General features: G+C 51.4%; 1 protein-coding gene and 1 long non-coding RNA gene across 2 annotated transcripts; one reads left to right on the top strand and one right to left on the bottom strand.

The window, feature by feature from the left end:
- Window positions 1–11404: 11404 nt before the first annotated feature.
- On the bottom strand, window positions 11405–15589 carry LOC109494309. Its single transcript, XR_002149062.3, has 2 exons — window positions 15343–15589; window positions 11405–12134 (listed from the first exon to the last, which is right to left on the bottom strand). It is a non-coding gene; the product is annotated as an uncharacterized LOC109494309 (long non-coding RNA).
- Window positions 14122–15337, top strand: CCDC182 (coiled-coil domain containing 182). Its single transcript, XM_003996666.5, has one exon. It carries the CDS (start codon window positions 14541–14543, stop codon window positions 15000–15002), a length of 462 nt encoding a protein of 153 aa, XP_003996715.1. The 5' UTR covers window positions 14122–14540; the 3' UTR covers window positions 15003–15337.
- Window positions 15590–21787: the final 6198 nt, after the last annotated feature.

Here is a 21787-nt window from a genome sequence, read left to right on the forward strand (position 1 = left end):
GACCCCGAGTTGTCTCACAAATCTTTCCGTGACGAGCACTGGAGTGGAGACATCATGCGGTGTTGACTGGGCTGACGTTGATGAAATATTTGGGAGCCTGAAGGCTTGCATGGCTTTGCTTTAAACCCATTTATAGTAGAGGCTTTCTTATTTCCAATGAGGTCACAGTAGAAAAACAAAATGGTTGGCCCAGGCCTATGGACATGGTCAAAAAATGAACCGTGTCTGTAGGAATGCATAGGTTTTCGAATGAGCCCATTGCAGAAAATAAATTCTTTTCCATCTGTGTGCCACTGTTGTTTTCTAAGATTAGACAGTCGCACTAGAATGGTTTCTAAGTTTCCTTCCAGATGCAACATCCTATGATGTTGTGTCTCAATATCAGGCACCACTGATATTGAGGGTGAAATAAATTGTGATTACGTGTTATAACAACAACAACGATTTAGTGAGCACTTCTCATGTGGCAGGCTCTGTTCTGTGCCACTTTTAACCTTCACAACAATCTCCTGAGGCAGATATTATCATCATTTATTTGTTTTGATATTATTTATTTACTTTTAAATTTATTTATTTAGTTATGATATTATTTATTTATTTTTAAGTTTATGTATTTATTTTGAGAGAGACAAATAGAGCTGTGGCGGGGGTGGGGGGGAGGATCAGAGAGAGAGAGAGAGAGAGAGGGAGAGAGGAAGAATCCCAAGCAGAGCCTTACATGGGGCTCGAACCCACAAAACCATGAGATCATGACCTGAGCTGAAATCAAGAGTTGGGTGCTTAACTGATTGAGCCACCCAGGAGCCCCCATTCCCATTTTTAAAATGAGGAAACGGAGGGGCACCTGGCTGGCTCAGTCAGTAGAGCATGTGATTCTTGATCTCAGGGTTGTGAGTTCAAGCCCCATGTTGGGGGTAGAGTTTACTTTAAACAAACAAAAAAGGAACTTTAAAAAGTAAATAAATAAAACGATGAAACTGAGGACCAGAGAAATTGAGTTACTTGCCGGAGGTCACACAGCTAGTGAGCGGCAGAACCAGGATTTGAACCGGGTAGTTTGGCTCCCGAGCTCCAGCTTTGTGCTGCGGTCAAGGGGCTAACATCCCCACACGGTGCTTGTAGCTTACCCTGGCCTCCTGCCCCAGACCTCTACAGCACCCACACAGAGAATCACTCAAAGCTAATTTGTCAGGTAAAAAAAAAAAAAAGTTTTAATGTTTATTTACATCTGAGAGAGAGAGAGAGAGAGAGAGAGAGAGAGAGAGAGAGAGAGAGACAAAGTGCAAGCAGGGGAGGGGCAAAGAGGGAGACACAGAATCCGAAGCAGCTCCAGGCTCTGAGCTGTCAGCACAAAGTCCGACGCCGGACTCAAACCCATGAACAGGGAGATCATGATCTGAGCTGAAGTCAGACCCTTAACCAACTGAGCTACCCAGGTGCCCCCTGTCAGGTAGAAAAATTAAAAGAAGGCGATATGAAAGGTACGACAGTCGCTTGAAACTTGTCTAACTCAGTCCCTTCTCTTATTTTCAGGCAAAGTTGTGGGATCTAGGCTCTCCTCTTAATTCTATCACTTTTATTGCACTTAGATGACTGTACCCACGAACTGGTCCCTTACATGTTCACGTACTCAGGTCTGGAGCAGAGAGCACTGGTCTGGGAGTCTGAAGAACCAGGATCTCGAACGGGCTCTGCTTCTGACCAGCTGTGTTACCTCCTCAGCTTCCAGCCTCTCTGGGCCCCACAGTCCTTATTTGTACCAAGGCAGGTAGATTAGATCAGTTTCACAAATCCCAGGTGTGGGGGCCAAAGTGTCCCCCCGACAGGTTTTGCTTAGTATGCACAGTGATTTTCTTTTTGTTTCGGTAAATCGCCAACACTTAAAATAGGGAGTGTTCCTGTCAAAACCCGGGTCTCCCGAATCTCATGAAAACCTGAAAGATCTGATGGAATTGAACTCCCCTTCCCACAGCATGACCGTGAGTATAGGACCGGGCCTCACACCCTCTGGGCAGGCCTGCGTGCCCCGGGTTAACCTTGGATTCACACGAAGCCCGCCTCCCTGTTCATCTTACGGTTGGCCCCTCCAGGCGTCCCGCTTTGTAGACCCTGGGTTCCATGTCACCAAGGCGATTCCCATCTAACCGATTTAGGTGTCACACGTGCTCACCTGATCTCAGCGCTTCGAAAGAGCTGGAAAGTTCCCCCTTCCTGCATGACCCCATACAGCGGCCACTAGGGTGGGCTCGGAGGTTACCGGGGGACTGAGACTGTCACTGCACTGGGAGAGACGGGGGGCTGTGTGCTCTGTGTTGCCGTGTCCTGAGTGTTGCGTATTGTCTCATCGCTGCTGTTGTAGCCGGTAGGCATGAAGTCAGGAGAAAACATGCAGGACGTTCTTTCTCGTTCTTTTTTCAGCACCAGGTCTCACCTTGACCCCGCTCTGGAAGAGGCAGTGGAGAGACTCCAGGGTGGATCTCCACAATCCCTTCTGGACACATCTGCCCGTTTGTTTTTTCACAAAGCCCCTGCTTTTCAGAGATTAATTGTTGTCAAATGCAACTTACTTTCTAATCCTTTCAGGCCCCATTTAAAACCTTCTGCTTTATTTTACCTTTTTTGATAAAGTCGCCGAGGGTTTTTTTTTTCTTCTTTATGGGTTTGCCAATGATTGTCCAGTTTGACAAATTGGATTCTTAAAGCTGATTCTTTGAAGAAAAGGAGGCAGTGTGACAAGACAAGAAACAGCTCATCCTCCAATCAGGAGGATAAATAAAAAAATAAAAGCAACCTCATTCTCTGGCTTCCCTGTGACTCAAAGGGTGTCTCAGTTGTCACTGATAATCTAATCTTCCTATGATAGGTGAGGAACAGGACAATGGCGACCCAGCCAGGCTGTGGGTGTGATAGGCCTCTGATTAATAGGACTGTCCAATGAGCCCCCAGCCCCCGGGAAGATGATTAATGATATTTGATGTGAACTCTGACCTTCCCCGGCAAGAACAGAGGGAGAAAAGGCTGCTGTTCAGACAGGATGTGCGTCCTGCAGAAGGTGATTGATTCCTGAAGGCTTTGTTACTCTGAGGGTGTGTGGGGGGCCCTCTCAGCCCATTCCTGGGCTCCAGCAAGCACTCTAGCCTAGCGGGGTTTTGTAGTTAGCACCTCTCCGAGGGACCAGCCTTTTAAATTGTGCCCAGAACACTGTGTCTCAGAAGCAACTCCCTCTAAAGGCTTGGCCAACCTCTGCTGAGCTGTCTTCCCCAACCTGTGAGATCATTCTGACCCCGCCCCAACCCGAGTGCCATGAATCACATCAAAGGGGCTTTAAAAGCCAGGCCTGGAAGGCTTCTTCAGGGTTTTCTACTCTGTTCCCTGGACGGGCAGTGGGTGGCTTAGAGCTACCAGGCTTTTGGCAAAAAAGTGTTTCTGTAGCTGGTGGGGAGGGGAGCAGCTGAGATGCCCCGGGATAGCAAGCAGACGGAAAGGGGGCGCTGTAGGAGGGGGGGGGCTTCTACTTCCTGTCAGTTGACGCAGGGTGTGGGAGGAGACAGCCTGCTTGACACGGAGGGCTTGGCTGCAAAGACAGCCTCAGATCTGGCGTTTGAGAGTCTTCTTTGCTTAGCTCTGCAGGCTCACATTCTGAATCGTCTCCCCTTAGCAGGAGGGCCCTGAGATAGCCTGAAATGCTCCTTTCAGGGAGGTCATCGGCCTTTTCTGGCTTTCCCGCTTATGCCGACTGTCACGTCCTTAGTAGCAGCCATGTCATTGTCCTACCGAGACGGGCCATTGGGCATCCAGGTCTCGGTTGTAATAATGACCAATTACAGCCAATTGGTCAAAGACTGTTAATCGTGAGACCAGCTGAGGACGGGTCAGGCCAGTGGCCACTGTGAGATGGATGCGTGTCTGCTTGTGGGTGTGAACGGGACCCGAACACCAATAGAGCCCCACTCTTCCCGGGAAGCGTCCTTAGTTGTTGGTAGCCTGAAAACGGGGGATGGCTGGGGGCTGGGGGAGCCCAACACAAGAACAATGGGGGTGGGAGCCAGAGACACCAGGACCCATGACCAGAGACCAGCCAGGCGAGACTTGGCACATCCCTCACTTTCTGACCACACATTTCAGGACCACTGGATGCCTTCCACGTGCTGGATATGGTTCTTATTTTTATTTTTTAATTTCTTTTAAAGTTTATTTACTGGGAGAGAGAGAGAGTGAGAGAGCGAGCAGGGGAGGGGCAGAGACAGAGGGAGAGAGAGAATCCCAAGCAGGCTCCACACTGTCAACACAGAGCCTGACAGGGGGCTCGATCCCATGAGCCGTGACATCGTGACCGGAGCCGAGATCGGGAGTCAGACGCTTAACCGACGGAGCCACCCAGGCGCCCCTGGTTTTGGTTTTTAGAACCTCAGCTGATGACTGCCGTTCTCGCCATCCCAGGGAGGCTGATGGCTGGCAGGTCAATGTCGGCAGCGCGGCCAGCCCGGCCCCTCCCGTGGAAGCGGTGCAAGTGTTTACATATTTTATGGCATTTCAGCCTTATTTGGTAAATATGAGCGGAAGCTGGACAAAAGGAAGCTACTGCTGCAGGACTCACACTTAACCGGGACGAAGATGAGCCTTGGGTAACATTGCTGGGCGGGTGGCTGTTCGACCTCAAGGGATAGTGCCTGAGAGGGCCCTGGGCCTGGCCCACGGCAAGCACCAGATTAGTGGTAGGGATTATGATTTTTTTGATTCTTAGTAAATTGTCACTAATGACGTAATGCTTACAGGAGAATCATTCGACAGGGTACTCGGTCACGAAGAAGAATAACAAAATTCAGGAGCACACGTGAAATGCTGAGAAAAAAGCACTGTAATGAGGAAGTGCAATTAGGGATGTTCTCATTTCTTTTTTCACTGAGAATGGATTCCCCTCACAACGTGAAGTCTATTGATTAGTTTCCTGTTGGGCTCTCGCTGGGGTTTGAGTAACTCATGATGTGGAGAAGTGGGGGACGCCCTGGTATATAAAAGGCCGGCTGAAGCAGGCCTCCCTGGGGAAGGAAGAGACTGTAGAACTGCTGGGCCACCCTTCCTCCTCGCCTCCTGGGCCACCGCTGTGCAATGCCACGACTGATGAGTGGGCGTTCATGGTGGGTGGACACGCTCAGCTGGGATCGCGGGGTCAGGGACACTGACGTCCACTCTCCCTCAGGAAGCTGGGCCTACTGCGTTCACTCCCGCCCTGGCCGGCTCTGACCACAAAGACCTCCCTCCCGTTCCTACCACCACATGGCTAATAACACAGGGCAGTAAATCTGAACCAAACCATTCAACTGGTGCAAGATTTTGGAGAAGAGAATGGGGAGGGAGGGGAAAAAACCACAGAAGGCTCTTGAGAAGACACATCGCTTTATTTTACAAATAAGGAAGCAGGTGGGACCTGGGTTAAGTTTAAAAGCCTCGGCCAGAAGTTTTGGGGGGGTCTAGTATTAGTCGTAGAGTCTCAGGTATTGATTAGCTCAATGATTTTTAAACCAGCAATTGTCAGAATCCTCTGGAGGCCTTGTTAAAAACACAGACTTCTGGGCCCCACCTCCCAGAGTGTCTGATTCTGAAGGTCTGGCTTGGGCCTGAGAATTTGCATTGCCAGCAAGCTCCCAGGTGCTGATAGAAAGACCACGCTTTGAGAACCACTGGATTAACTAGATTGATGGAGAGCATCAGAATGATTTGGGGGCTCCTGTTAAAAACATTCATTTCGAGGCCCTCTGTAACAGTCATGAGGTGTTTGGCTGCAATGAACACAACGCCAGATGACCGTTGTTTGAGCAAGACATTTAATCACATATCAACTAGACTGGAGGTAGACAATTTCAGGTTTGGTGTTTTATGTCGTAAGAAATAGGGGGTCTCTCTTATCTACTTGCTCATCCTTAGGTTTGTTGTCTCCTGACTGCAAAATAGCTGCCACAGTTCCAACCATCGTGTTCTCATACAACTTCATCCAAGGAAGAAAAAGGGGCAGGACCTCCCCCCCCCCGCAGCCACTCTCCGTGTCTCACTCTTTTATATCAGATGTCATACTTTTCCATAAGTCTTCTCTTTACAACTCATTGGTGTGAAGTGGATCAGAAGCAGTAGCAAAGGGGGATGGAATTATTGAATGAGTCCTGGTTCACCACCTGGGGCTGAGTGATGGCTCACCTTCCCTGAGTATATGACTGCCTATCAAAATAAAATTCTGTGGGGGCATCTGGGTGGCTCAGTCGGTTAAGCGTCCGACTTCAGCTCAGGTCACGATCTCACAGTTTGTGGGTTTGAGCCCTGCAGCAGGCCTTCTGTTGTCAGTGCAGAGCCTGCTTCCGATCCTCTGTCCCTCCTCTCTCTGCCCCTCCCCCGCTCTTGTGCACTCTCTGTCTCTGTCTCGATAATTAAATTAAATTAAGTTAAGAAATTAAATTAAAAATAAATAAAATTCTGTGACCCAAGGAACAAAGGAATGTTATTGGGCAGAGACTAACAGGGTCTGCCCCAGCTAGCATGATTTGTCTCAGATTTACTGGGACCATCCTGGTTTTATTATTATTATTATTATTTTAATTTATTTTTTAAGCTTTTTGAGTGTTTTTGAATGTTTTTTTTTTGAATTTTTATTTTATTGAGAGAGACAGAGACAGAGCAAGAGTGGGGGAGCAACAGAGAGAGGGGGAGACACAGAATCTGAAGCAGGCTCTAGGCTATGCACCATCAGCACAGAGCCCAACACAGGGCTCGAACCCACAAACCTCGAGATCGTGACCTGAGCCGAAGTTGGATGTTCAACTGACTGAGCCACCCAGGTGCCCACCATCCTGGTTTTAAAATGGAAAGTCTCACAACCCAGAAACGCACCCCCCCCGCCCCCCCGCCCCGGCTCAGGGCAAATCAAATGGGTTGGTCATCTTAATTCTAGTCTCCCAAGACCTCCTGACTTAGAATTTCTTAAGGGTAAAATCCAGACCCAAAAAATGACTTTTAGCGCTTTCCCCCAAAGACTACAATGTATGCCAAAGTTTGAGAATCACTGGGCTTAAGTTTCTAAGTCAAAACAGAGGACTCATGGTTGACCTATTCCCTGCCAACCTCAGAACTGGAGGAAGTCCCAGTTGCAGGAATGTGGGTAAAACTTGGGGCTGGGGGCTCTCACAGGATCAAACTGAACCTGAACCCTAGAGGGGCCTGGGATCTTCAAACTCCATCCTCAGCCGGCTCCTTGTCCCTAGGAGAAGGAGCCGTCTAACTTAGAGTCCCCTGCTCTGGGTGGTCTTGAGCCCTGAAGTCCCTCTGTCAGGCCCTTTGTCACCAAGCTTGTAAAGTGTGCTGAATATGTGAATGAATGAATGAATGAATGAGGAGGCTGCCCTGTTTTTTTTTTGTTTAGAGAGAGAGAGATTGAGGATGCAAGCAGGGGAGAGGAGGGCCAGAGGGAGAGAGAGAGAAAGAATCCCAAACAGGTTCCATGTTCAGCTCGAAGCCTGACATGGGGCTCCATCCCACAACCGTGAGATCATGACCTGAGCCAAAATCAAGAGTCGGGTGCTCAACCGGGTGAGCCGCCCAGGTGCCACAAGGAGGCTGCACTCTTGACCTAAAGACAAACTCTGGCCCGAACCAACCCTTGTGGCAGCCAAGTGCCCAGAGCCAGAAATACCCCTGCCTCATCTGTGAGCTGGCAGGACCCTGGGTGGGGTGGGAGTGGGGTCCAACTCTTCCCCAGGACACAGAATGACTGCACCCTGTCTCTGTGGCCCAGGCTTCCATGGGAAGCGGTGTGGCCCCCCTCGCCCCCTGCATGGTATGCTGGGTAACTTTCCGATGGTTTGAGATCATTACTCATCATTAGGAGTCCTGGTGTCTGGAGTTTTCCAGGTGATCAAAGCTTCTCTGTCTGAAGCAGCCAGGCAGGCCTGGTGTCTGTCACCAGTAATCCCCTGGCCTCGCCAGGCAGACAGTTAAGTAACCCAGGAAGGAGGGGATTTGGTTTTTAAGCTCATATAATTCAGCCTGGCATCCCAGCATGCAGGCAGTGACTGTAGCGCCTCACTGAGGACGTCAGTCCTGGCTAGAGGGGTGTGGGCTGCAGGGAGCCTCAGCTCGGCTTAATGCAGGGTTATTTTAGAGCCCCTGGGCCCCTCCCGCCCTGCTCTCCTCAGGAGGGCTGCAGGTGGGAAGGAGAATCTGCTGACACAACACCGTACCCCCATCACCCCTCCTGGGCATCTGTTGACCCTCCCCACAGACTCCCCTCCAGACCCCATCCCTGCCCCTTGCTTCCCCAGAACAGGAGCTCCCAGAGGGCCCGTGTTTGCTTGCTAGTCTCTCCGTCTGGGGTCAGGGTCCAATTTGCCTCCCCCAAGCCCTCAACATTCCCCACGATCTGTGTCATTGCACAGGAAACGTATTGCAATATTTGTGCAGGTTCTGACGTTTCAGTAATAATCCCAAATGCCTTCAGTGATGGGGGAAAGGAAGGATGCTTAACACAATGGTGTTTGCTAATTTTAAGAAAAGATTGGGATGAAAAATTCTGGCCTATTTTTTTCCGATTTGATCTTTGTGCAAAAGAGCTTGCTCATGCCTAAATCGCACAGCCCATGACTCCTGTCGACATAGAAGGCCATCTGAGTGAAGAGTAAACCCGAGGAGCTTATTAGTCTAGGAAATAGAAATGGCTTTGCTAAATAGTTTATGTAAATGTCCAGGTACTGGCTTCATGAGGGGTCGTTTAAGGAAATTCATGTTGAGGGCGGGGATAGGATATTTCAACTGGGGTGATATCAGGCCCTTCCTGGCACGCTCTCAGGGCCACCGTGCTGGCCTGCCGACTCTGCGGGACTCTTTCTCGAGGATGCTCTGCCCCAGCTGAGTTCTGTGCCCGGTGGAGCGGTGGATGGTGCGAGGCAGACGTTACCACGCCCCAGCATGCTTTGGGAGCCCTCTTGGCGCAGGCCGAGGCCTCTGGGGCTGGAGAAGGGCCAGCTCCGCCAGGGCGCTGGGGGGGGCGCCTGCATTTCTCCTGTCCAAGGACCACTCCTGCGTCTTTAGATCCACTCCCACCAAGATGTTTTACATATTTTAATTAAAGTGCCGCCCTGGGCTGGCAGGACCTCTGATAGATGGCTCCGATCCGAGTTGCAGGGCGGCAGTGGTGTGAAACACGGCATCCCACCATACGCTGCTGCTCTAGAGAGTGCTTTTGGCTCCCACCCCTGGAGGCGGGTCCGCTCGGGTTCCAGGAGGGGAAGGGAGCTCGGCAGGTGGTGGGCAGGTGGTAGGCGCCTGCAGGGGTGGCCGAGGCGGGGCTCAGGGATGGGAGAAGGGTTCAGGTAGGAAATGCCATGGGCGGTGTCTGAGGGCCAGCTGGCTGGTGGGCTGCGGGTGAGTCCGCTCTTGCAGACACACAGCCCCGTGGACACTCCTTATCAGTGTCAAATTATGACAAATGGCGATGGGTAACAGTTGCTGGGTGGCAGCTGCCACGTCTCAGAGGGAAGCAGGTATTTTTAGCACACTGCGCCTTGGGGCTCTGGCTCCAGGTTAATTAATCATGGTGAACAGCCCTGAGTTTGGTTCTTGATCCTGGTCCCTGCCCCCATCCCAGCTTTGTCCCCATTCCTCAGACTGGAATACCAGCTCCCGGGCTGGAAGGCGCACACAGCCCACCCTCGATAGCCCTCACGTTTCATGGGGATACACTGGGGATACCACCCTATGTGTCCCCACAGTGGGGGTCTTCCTTTCTCTTCCTCATTGCGCCCACTCACCTGGGCCTTTTAAGTTCCTCCAGCCCATTCCTGCCTCAACGCCTTTCCACCCGTGCTTCCATTTTGACCATCCCTGGCAGGCATTCTCCCCGTCCTGTCTCACGCCACGTGCCCTCCCTCACAAAGGCCCTCCCTGAGCGCCCTCCCCCCCCCCCCCCAGGCCCTCTGTCACTTTGCCCTGTTTACTTCCTTCGGAGCACTTAGCACCAGCCCAAATCACCTTATTTATTGATTGCTTCACTTTATTGTCTGTCTCCTTCCATTGAAATGCCAGTGACTTGAGAACAGGGGTCTTCTCTATCTTATTTGTTGGCTTAGTGTACGTAGGACAGGTGCTCAGCGAATGTCCCCGAATACACGCCCAGGTGGCTGGATGAGTGGAAGGCTGGCCAGGTGGATGGCCACAGGGAAGAGCCTCTATGGGATTTTATGATCCACTGTGTTAAGATTATTATTCTCGGTAGAAGTGCATCTGGGGAGACACTGGCTGTGTAGCCCACATCCTCACCCAGGCCAGCAGCCACCAAGGGAGGCATAGGCCCAGGGGATTCTGGGAAAAGAATATTCTAGATAGGACCAACCGCTGTTCTCTCTGCTATAGAAATGTCCAACCACATGCTCTTTGGTATTTGTGAGAGATTGCTCTAATTCTGTTTTCTTTTTTTCATATTTTTTTTTCTTGGGGTGGGGACAGATAGACCAGTTTTCAGGAACTCCTAGAAGACTATTTCTCCATTTTGCCTGAAAGCTGACATGAGTAGTTCATTTGGGGGAATTATGCATGGTCCTTTCTCTGTTTTCTCTTCAGAAGTTGTATGTAAAAAACTTTTTTCTATAAATTTTTTTTAATGTTCATTTTTGAGAGAGAGCGAGAGAGAAAGGGAGCGAGCAGGGAAGGGGCAGAGAGAGAGGGAGAGGGACACAGAAACCAAAGCAGGCCCCAGGCTCTGAGCCATCAGCACAGAGCCTGACGCGGAGCTTGAACTCACAAACCGTGAGATCATGACCTGAGTTGAAGTTGGAGTCTTCACCGACTGAGCCACCCAGGTGCCCCTCACTGTTTTGTCTTCAAATATAAGCATTCTCTGTGGAAGCCACAGTTGGTCACCTATCTTCCCCATCCCACTGGGGAACAGAACCCCAATGTAGTCCTGGTATTGGGACACCCGTGCTTCAGGGAGGCCAGGCTCAGCCCCCACCCAGCAGGGGACCCGTGATTAGTCTGAGCCATCTGCAAGCACTCCGCCCCCAGCCAATGCTTGGGTTAGAAACAGGGCTGTGAATGTGACCCTAGCTGATGACTAATGGGGATGTGAGGAGCTTCAGAGGGTTCCCTCACTTTGAAGGGCATACATGAAGGAGTGCACCTGTGTCGTGTCCCTTTTCCCAGTCTTCAAAAGGATCCAGGTTTAGGGGCATCTGGGTGGTTCGGTTGGCTGAACAGCCAACTCTCGACTGTGGCTCAGGTCACAACCTCACAGTCTGTGAGTTCGAGCCCCACATCGGGCTCTGCGCTAACAGTGAAGAGCCTGCTCTGGATTCTGTCTCTCCCTGTCTCTTCTCTGCTTATGCGCATGTGTGCTCTTTCTCACAAGAAATAAATAAACATGAAAAAAGAGAGAATCGAGTTTATTTCACACGCAGAGGCAGAGGCATGGGGTGGGGACACATGGTGGAGGCTGGGGAAGGCTGATGGTCCATGAGATTTCCACTCTCAAGAGGCAGGCAGGGCCCAGCAGGAATGTGCTCTGACTCAGTGGTGCCCAACCCTGGACCTCTTGAAACACGCCCACTCCTGAGCCCCTACGCATTTGGGTTGTCTTATTCTCAGGGGATGGGTCTCTGTGGGGCTGATACCTCACCTGCCTGTCCTCCATTATTCTGAGACTTGGGAGCCTATGAACTGCAACTGACCAGGGGCAGGGAAACCCTCCTGACAATGGTCAAGAAATGCCTTCCAGGAGATGCTAGAAGCCCTTGCCCTTGACATCTTGAAGGGAGCAGATAGATTTGCCTTCTTCCTTTCGTCTGACTGGAAGGAAACTTGTGAGGAAGGCACAGGCTTGGATGATAGACCTTCGGGAAGGAGAACATTCAGAGCGTGTGCACATCGACTTATCCCTGCTGAGGATGCTCCGAAGGTTCAGGAGGCCACCAAGCCTGGGGTCTTCATTTGTCCTCAACCTCTGCTGAGGCTCATGTGAAGCAGTCCTCCCTGGTCGGTGCTGAGAAGCAATGAACCGAAAGCTCATTATAAAGCACCAGGGAAATAGAGAAATTGCCATTTCTTCTTCACTTTTGCTACTTTTCGTTCTTAGTTCTGGTTAGGGCTTCCACCATTCCCTGTGGGAGACAAAGATAAAGAGGCAGAGAATCAAAATCAGAGAGAGAGAGAGAGAGAGAGAGGCACAAACAGGAAAAAAAAAAACAACCAAACCACTAAAAAAATAACAAAAACAAGAAGACACACGTTCTTCCTTTTTTCTGATTACAAAAACTTTCATTGAGAACCTACTATGTGCCCGACCTGTGCACACTCGCCTAATGAATACACCACAAGAGAGCAGCCTGTTTTTATCTCCCCAGCCCCCAGCTGGATTTTAGGTAGGGGAATAAAAGCCTGCTGTTCCTGCGCAGGCCAGTAGGTGCCGCCATGTCAGAGGGAAAGCTAGGGGAGTCGTGGGATTCCAAGGCCACCTCTGAACATAAATCCCATTTCATCTAGTTTTCTGAGTGCCATTATGTGCAGGGCACCAGGCGGGACATTTGAGGGTGTGTAGGATGAGAAATGCACGCTCCCGGTCTTCAGGGAATTCAGGGTGCCATCGGAGGCTGGAAGGACAAAGTCCTAGGTCACAAAAAAAGGGAGAAGGTGGTAAATGCCTCAGGACTGGCTTAAAGGAAAGGGCTGTGTGCCTCTGAGAACCAGAGACTGCAGAGGAGCACTTACACTGTCCCAGAGGGAACAGGCTCAGAGAAGGGAGGCAGGTGATTGCCCCGTGGTCACCCAGCACTTTCAGACTCTGATCTCCTGACTGCTAACGATACGGTGCTCTTTTCACCAAATGTTCTGTCTCAATACTTGTAGCCGCTGCCCTATCCTGAGGTCCAAAATTCTACCCTAGTGTAGCCATAAACCTCCCTGCAAAATGCCCTCTCTGGCACCTACGTCTTGGGGATGGCAGCCACCCCCAACATGGGTCCTGTGGTGCTCATGAGAGCTGACGGTGTGCACCTCTACCCAGAGAGATCGTGTTGGTAGCCGGAAGGCAGCCATCGTGGGAGTAGTCACACCATTGGCAACAGCTGTAAATCGGAGCCTCCCCTCCACCACCCCTCTGCCCAGGGAGCTGCACACTACTGAAGTGTATCCCTACTTTGTAGATAAGAAAAATGAGGTTCAGGGAAGTGAGGTCATCTGCCAAAGAGACACAGCTTATAGGTGGTGGCCCGCCAGAGGCCTGGCGGGTTCTAGGGTGCTCAGAGATGATAACGTCAAGAGGACCCAGAGCCACTTGGATGCGGAGGGGTCTAGTCTGATCCCTGGTTTCTCGTGTGGGTGCTACCCCATGGTGGCGTCATTAACTTGATGGCAACATCAAGCCTTGGACAGATTGGATCTGAGGCACGCTGTTGGAGACGTGTTCTGACTTGGAGGCCAGGAGAGAAGTCTGGGAAAGACATCAAGATACACAGGATGGAGTCTGTTCTTGACCAAACTGGCACACGCTAGTTAGGAGCATTTTCCCTTCTTATAGGATTCAGGTAAGACGTGTGAGATTCACCCTTCTGTATGCGTTTTCTCATCTGTGTCAACGTTTCAGGCATGATCCGGCAGCGCAGGGAGTGGGGCCCCCGGACTCTTCTCACACTTGTTCCCTGGTAAGCACTCAATAAGCACTTGTCAAATAAATGAATGAGTGACCCGATTTCACCCTGCACATAACTGAATCAGCACTGCTGTGGACCACACATCAAAACCTCTTAAGTACATGCCTCACAACTTTCAAGATTATCTAGAATTCTGGCATCGTTCTAGCAGTATGGATTTGGGATCAGAAATTACTTTTTCTTTCTTTCTTTCTTTTTATTTATTTATTTATTTATTTATTTATTTATTTATTTTTAGCATTTTAGAGGTAGAAGTGGGCATATTTCTTACAACGTCTTTCTGGAATTTACTGTGCCATTGAGACCTGGAAGGACAAGGTGCTAGGTCAGAAAAAGAGGGTGAAGGTAGTGAGTGCTTCAGGAGAGGTTTAAAGGCAGGGCTGTGCAGATCTGAGAACCTTGGCGATGTCAGAGGAGCCGGTTTCCCTGCGAGGTACTGAAGTCCAGAGACCGATGTGTGGGAGGGAGAGAACCCATACCTGGCAGCCCCCCGGGGCCTGGCCTGGCCTGCCTGGCTCTGGCCTGTTTACTGCCCTGCTCTGGGCCTCGGTTTGTCCCTCGGGTACACGGAGAGATCGAGCTCAGGTTTTGGAAGGGTGATTGAAGAGTTGATGAAGATCCATGTAACAGGAAGACAATTTGGGTAGACGAGCGGACAAAGCCCTGGATAACCAACCAAGGAAGCTACAATATGCAAATGAATGGATTGTGGCTCTCCTCCTGGTTGGCTGGAGGGGGCCCAATGTCACAATGCATGGGGTTTCTCCACTCCAAATGATTGTGTCTCTAGCCCCCCAAAATTCCCTGACCAGACGGGTCTCTTAGCTCCCTCTCTTTGTCCCCACGGGAAGAGAGACCATGGAACCACTCTATCGGGCTGGGTCCATCCTCATGAAGGTGAACACTTTACAAGGGAAGAAGATGGTGGAGAGCGGCCTCCAGTCCGGAGACTTTTCCCTCCCTCAGTCGTGGCCTTCCTGCTTCCCGCCGCCAGCGGACCTGGAGATCCTGCAGCAGAAGGTGGCCGGGGTGCAGCGGGAGCTGGCGGACTTCAAGAAGGAGGCGCTGCAGGCCATCCGTGACCTGGAGGTCGCCTTCTGCGAGCTGAACGGCGCGCTGGCGCAGCAGGAGGAGCAGGCGGCCCGCGTGAAGCAGCGGCTCAGGGAGGAGGAGGACCGCGGCGTCGTGCGGAATAAGGTCCTCACCTTCCTGCTGCCCCGCGAGAAGCAGCTCTGGGAACACTGCAGGCGGCTGGAGCGCATGCTGCTGGGCTCCAACCGCGACGCGCTGGCCAGTCCCAGGAAGATCCAGGCAAACTGAGGCCTCCTTGCGGCCGAGCGCCAAGTGGAAGATTTTTCTTTTTTTTTTAATGGAGGGGCCAACCTAAGTCCCTCTCCATTTGCTACCCTTTCCCCATTCCCATTGCTTTCCTTCCACCTCAATAACACCTTGCTGAGAGGCGAAAAGACCCCAGTATGTTCTTTAGGTGAAGCTCCCGTTCGCCCAGCATCACAGGAGGCACCCAATCGTCAGTCTTTCAGACACCTGTAACTTGCACCGTTAACTGTTTTCCTGTTTGTCATGGTAATATTGCTCAAATGTATAACATGATTTTTTTTTTTTTTTAATCTTCTTAAACCGATGTGTTGAACAGATTTACCTTTCTTTTCATGACTCAAGGCTCTCCTGGTCGTTACTTGCTGCATGGTCTACCGAGAGGGGTGGATCGTTCTCCCGTGCACGGATTGGCCTCCGATTACTTTTGTATTTCTTATCCTCGTCCAGTGGGCTCTTCTGCCCGCTTTCCTTGTTAGACTTCCATAACTCGCTTTTCTTTGCTGCCTGTGCCCACCTGTCCCTCCTCTGTGCTTCGTCTGCCGTCTGGCCAATCAGATCGACAGAGCTTATTGGGCTCAAATGGGCGGGGTCCTAAGGGCTTAGTGCGCAGATGCACAAAGACGTGCTAAGACTCCACCCCCACGAAGTGGGTTATGAAGCAGTGCCGCTGGGTTTCACGTTTGACCCACGGAGCAAGAATCGTTAACGGTGCCCGGGCACGTATCAGGCGGTGTGCGCACCCCATCCCACCTACTTCTACAGGCACCCTTGGAAGCAAGTGTCACTTCCCCACTGTGCACAGGGGGAGGCGGAGCTCAGGAAGGGGAGTCCTTCACCCCAGGTCTCCATGCTAGCAAGGGGCAGGACTACAGTCGTCCTGTCGTCCATGGCAGTCATCATCCCGCTCCCCTTTGGAACCACATCAGGTTCTTCATGAACCTGTTCTGGAGGATCCAGATTGTCACAGAGGTGACGTGGGGGTCCCTTAGCTGTCACCGTGCCTTTCGTTTCCAATGAGACTTTGTTTCAGTGAGTCACATAGGTTCTCTCTGGTCCCGCTCTCCACACCCCCCCCTCAAATGCTGCCATGCAATGGGGATTCTCCCCTATGCAGCAGAAGCCGGGTGCCTGGAGACCAGAGTCAGCACCTGAGCACAGCCAGGCCACTGTCCTCCTGGCTTGAGGCCCTGTCTGTCCTCCTGTGTCATAAAATCTCTCCCAACAAGATTTGCGCATCTGCAACCCCCACTGCTGGATGGCCCATCCGTCACCGTCCACCCTGAAGGGCTGTACCCCTATTTTAGCTTCAGGCCGTTTCTCCCTTGGAAGGTTTAGCTGAAGTAATAATAATGTAAATACTACAAATAATGTAATGTAATAAAGTAAATAATAATGTAAATAATGTAAAAGCTACTGCCACTAGCTTACAGTTATCAAGAATATGATGTATTCCAGGCACCAGGCTGGGCCCTTTGAAGGCAAGTACTAACTATAACCTTCACTTTGGGATTCTGAGGAAACCGAAGCTCACAGAGGAGAAGTAGGCCAAGGTCACACAGCTGATTAGTGGTAGAGCTGAGATCTGAGCCTGGGGACATCTAACTTCAGAGGCTGTGTTCATTTTTTTTTTTAATGTTTTTAATAGTTATTTTTTTGAGACAGAGAGAGACAGAGCATGAGTGGGGGAGCGGCAGAGAGAAAAGGGAGACACAGAATCCGAAGCAGGCGCTGGGCTCCGAGCTGTCAGCACAGAGCCCGATGCGGGGCTCGAACTCTCGGACCGTGAGATCATGACCCGAGCTGAAGTCGGACGCTTAATTGTTTGAGCCACCCCCGTGCCCCAAGGCTGTGCTCATTTTAACCAATTTGTAGTATATGAGGAACTTTATGTGCTAAGGACTTGTTCTTGAGTAGATGAAATGGGCATACTGAACTTGGTGAGGTGAGGTCTGTTTTGTGTGTGTGGGGGGGCGACTCCTATGCCTTTAAATCTTCTGGGGGACGGCTGTTTGGGGGTGTGTACAAATGTATCTGAGAAGAAGGACTTGATTGGCCAAATATAAGAAGAGTTTAAAAAATCAACTGCTGGGTCGCCTGGCTGGCTCAGTCAGTAGAGCATGGGGCTCTTGATCTCTGGGTCGTGAGTCCAAGCCCCACCCTGGGCATAGAACCCACTTGAACAAAAATCCACTGTTTTGCACAAGAAAACTGGCCCCGATGCTAACTCATGTGGAAAAGGTTTGCGTCTACTGCAGGTTCAGTGTGTTAATCGGGCTGCTCAGAAACGACGGCGTTCGTGTGAATTCTGAGAAGAGATGGGGAGATGCTGTCCTGTGATGGCACCCCCAAGTCCACGCCTGGAAGGCTCTGTGCTTAGTTCTGGCCCAGCACTTTTCAGAGGGTCCTGGGCAGCCTGGAGTGTGCAAGGCAGGGAATCCCGAGGAGGGGGCATGATAAAGGGCCTGGGGACCTGGGTGGCAGATGTTCGAGGGGGACCTAGTCATGACCTTCTCAACGCTAGGTGTGGGGTTTGTGGGAGCTAATAAAGGCCACCCCTCTTTTCTCTGCCTCCATCAGGAACCAGTTGAGGGATTGACACAGGAGCACAGGCAAATGGAGACAGAATCTCTTCTATCACTTTTTTTTTTTTTTTACTGATAAAGCTGATGGAGAAAGTGGTTTGGGGTCTGTGAGCCACATGGGCTTGCTAGGACCTCATCCCTGAACATGATGCTGCCTCCGAGCACACGTGCTGGCAGGGGCAGACAGCTGCTTGTGTGTGTGTCACTGTGTGACCTCTCCACAGAGGGACAGCTGGAGAGAGAGGGAGGGCGGAGCTGTCCAAAGCCACCAATCGGAAAGTCCCCGCCTTTCCTGGGGAGGGAAGTCAGGGAGGGGAAGAGCCCAGGAACGCCACTTGAGTGATAGTCCTTCTGTAATGAAAGAGGAATGCGGAGTAAGGGTGCCCCCCAACTAGTAAGAGAAGGGTTGGAATGGAAAGTTCTCTGGGACAGTACTAGCCACCAAAGATAGATGCTAGTCTGAAGCTAGCTGGTTTCAGTCCCACATAAGAAAAAAACCACATTGGGTGCTGTTTGTGTGCCTGTGCAGTAAAGGCACAGTGCAGCAGGTGCGGGATGCTGAAATCTCTCATGTTAAAAGAAAGGTCTGGCCCCTGACCGGCTCCTGGCCGATAACCTCTAAGTCCTTGCAATATGCTGTCTGATAAGACTGTCTTTGTTTATCTGGGGCCTTGGGCCGAGTCAGATAGTTCACGCTAGCAAGATGATCCATGGCGGGGCCGCTGGGCCAGGCTGTATCAGCTTGACCTCTGGAGGGGCTAGAGACTGAGTAAGGTCAGCCATGGAGGTGCTCTGGGCCAGTAGTAGTGCTCCGGGCCGGGCGAGTAGTGCTAGTGAATCACCGAACTTGAAGGTGGTCTCGGGGACCCATGACACCATGTCAGATGCACTTGACATTTCATCCACAATAACCTTGCAATCTAGGCCCTATTATCCCTATGGCAGATGAAGAAACTGAGGCGTAGAAAGGTTAAGTAACTAGTCTAGGATATAGAACAGGACTCTAGGGCTCCCTCTCTTGACCACCATCCCACACCAAAGGAAGGGACTTGAGGTGACAGGCTGGCCCCCTTTGCTGGAAGGTCCCGTGGGGGTGGCCCCAAGGCCCTCCAGCTGCAAGATGAGTCATCCTGCAGGATGATGAGGAAGAAGTGCTAGATAGAGGAAGAGGCAGGAAGCTCGTGAATTTCCTGTGTTGGAGAGCTCAGGTGCACATACGTCCAGGTTAGGTTAGACAGGCATCCCGCCTGAAGACAGGGTGAAAGTCTAAACGTCCTCTCACGGTTTTCTCTGCTGCCGGGTTTCAAGCTTGCTTCTCTATCGGGAGCTTTCAGCTACAGGCCACGGGATGCCCGTTATGCTGACTTCTTTGAGGAGCCTATTTTTTCCCCTGTAACGAGACATCTGAAGCAGATGATTGGTGTAGTAACTCGACCATGACAGGTCTGAGTTGGTGTCTCTGTATCTTCTCTTCCTCCTTCCTCACCACCCACTCCCAGCCCACGGTCACGTGATGATGGCTGCAGGGGTCCCAGAATTGTGTCATCGCCCAATGGCTTCCAATGCAGGAAAGAAGAGGCGGAGCTCTCCTCGCAAGCCAGCCTCCTGCTTATAAGAGAGGAAACCATTTTGCTGAATCCACCTCCCCGCCCCCACCCCCCCCACCCTCCGCAAATTTTCTCCGCCATTTCGTTGGCCAGAGCTGGGTCGCTTGCCTGTCCGAAACCGATTGCGGACAAGAAGCAAGAAGCAAGCAGTTGCCACTGGGGCTGGGCACCTCAGTTACCCAAGATCTGAGTTTCCATCGGGGGGCGGGGCTGTGGGATGGCCACCAGCCCCACCTGCCCCAACCTCAGTCTTCCCTTCTCTACTTACCAGATACCGAGGATCAGGAAGAAGAGTGCTCTGGGGAATGGCATGGCTGGGCAGAGCTGGGCGGTGGGAGTGGCTGTCACATGGTGGGAGAAGCATGGACTTAGGTGGTCCAGAGACTGAGGATATGGGCTACATGGAGGTGTGGAGCGACATTTCAATGCTGTGCATGTCAGTCCACTGCCTTCGCTTGCTTTGCCCTTTGCTTACCCCCTACCCAGCCTTCATCCTTGAAGCCAGAGGCTTGAGATGACCCAAAGGGTGCTAGGGAGCCTTTGCACTCTTCAGTCCTTAAAACAGGCAGTCACTCGTAGAAATGTAATCCATGCATCACTATCTGGGGTGACTGGTCCTTATTTAACTGAAATTGTCTCTGAAAACCAGAAGTCCTATATACCAGGAACCCTCTTAGTCCTGGGAAAATCGGAACGGTTGGTTAGCTTGCATTAGGCAGAGACCGTGTTGGGATGGTCCAGGTGAGGCTGCGGGTGGGGCCAGTCACAGGCGCTGGCCAGGAAACAAGGGAGGTGGTGGCCGTCTCCTCCAGGTCGGTGCATCTTTGCTGTCATTAAAAAAAATTTTTTTTTAATGTTTATTTATTTTTGACAGAGAGAGAGAGAGAGAGAGAGCATGAGCAGGGGAGGGGCAGAGAGAGAGAGGGAGACACAGAATCAGAAGTGGGCTCCAGGCTCCGAGCTGGCAGCGCAGAGCCCGACACGGGGCTCGAACTCACAGACCGCGAGATCATGACCTGAGGCGAAGTCGGACGCTCAACCGACTGAGCCACCCAGGCGCCCCTCTTTGCTGTCATTTTTAACCACAGGTGGCAGGAGGGGCTTATCCTTGACCTCATTTCTCTTCCCCACTGTCAGACCTCAAGTTGGTAAGGAGATTTGAGAGCTAGGCCTTTTCTGAACGACTTTTGAGGTCTTTGTGCGGACAGTTGGGATTCCTGATTAGGCCACACGTCACCGCTGAGACCCCGGTCCCAAAAGGCAGAGGGCTCTGTGGTAGATGAAAGAGCCTGGGGTCCGAGTGGGGCCAAGAAGAGCCCGCTTTGTGCAGCTGTGGAAGATGGAGTTCTCCGCGCCAGCTCTTTTCCTCCGACCGTGGCAAGAAAGTTGAGCAGCCCCCTGCTCACTTGCTTTGATATTCCAAAACGTGTAGAAGACAGATGGTTTCTTCCCTGCCAATAGCCATGGTTCTCAGAGGTTTTGTTCGAGCTGCGATGCTCTGCTTGCTCCTCCTGGGCACTCCTAGCCGTCAGGGCTGCCGAGATGTTAAGACACGTGGCTCCATCTTAGGAAGACCCGTGGCAGCCAAGGGAGCCCTCCCGGGACCCCCAGCCGTGTCTGCTGCAGGCTGGGAACTCGGGCGAGCGGCAAGATGGTTGAGTGCAGGAGAGCCAGACACGTGGCCCCACGCTTCACATGGGGAGGTAACGAACCTCAGTTGCCACAACTTCCGTCTCATCGTTTCTACTTACCTGACAACCAGGACCAGGACGAAGAGAGCTCTGAGGAACAGCAGGGCTGGGCAGAACGGGGGGTTGTGGGTGGGAAGCAAGGGCGTGGGTCCGGGCGAGGACTTCATTCCACACGCGGAATGTGGCCTCCTGATGGGATCCAATCCATTTAGTAAATCCTGGAGTGCTAACAGCAGTAGACCTGGGGCATCCTTCCTGCCCATTCGATGTTCATCAGGTATGGATCTTTCCTTGTTTGGCCACGTCTCAACGTGTTGGACATAGAGTTATCATGTGACCCTACAATTCCACTCTGAGGTATGTACCCGACAGACATGAACACGTATGTCCACGCAAACCTTATATATGAATATTCATAGTATTAGTCATAAGAGCCCTAACGTGGAACAACCCAAGTGTCTATGAATGGATAAATAAAATGTGGTATATTCATATGCTGGAATATTATTTGGTAATAAAAAGAATGACCTACTAATCATGTTGCGATATTGTGTTAAGTGAAAGAAGCCATATATTGTATGATAGCATTTATGTGAAATGTCTGCATGGGCAAATCTATAGAGACAGAAGGCAGATCAGTGGGTGCCTGGGGCTGGGGGGTTGGAGGCGTGGGAGAGTGACTGCTAATAGGTGTGACATCATCGTGCACTTTAATAGGTGAATTGTATGGTGTGAGAATTTTATATCAATAAGGCTGTTTAAAAAATAAAGTGTAGGGGTGCCGGGGTGGCTCAGTCGGTTAAGCATCTGACCTTGACTCAGGTCATGATCTCACAATCCGTGAGTTCTAGCCCTGCTTCAGGCTCCGCACTGACAGTGCAGAATTT

The sequence above is a fragment of the Felis catus genome, chromosome E1, assembly GCF_018350175.1.
Source record: "Felis catus isolate Fca126 chromosome E1, F.catus_Fca126_mat1.0, whole genome shotgun sequence".
In the NCBI taxonomy this organism is placed as follows: Eukaryota; Metazoa; Chordata; class Mammalia; order Carnivora; family Felidae; genus Felis; species Felis catus.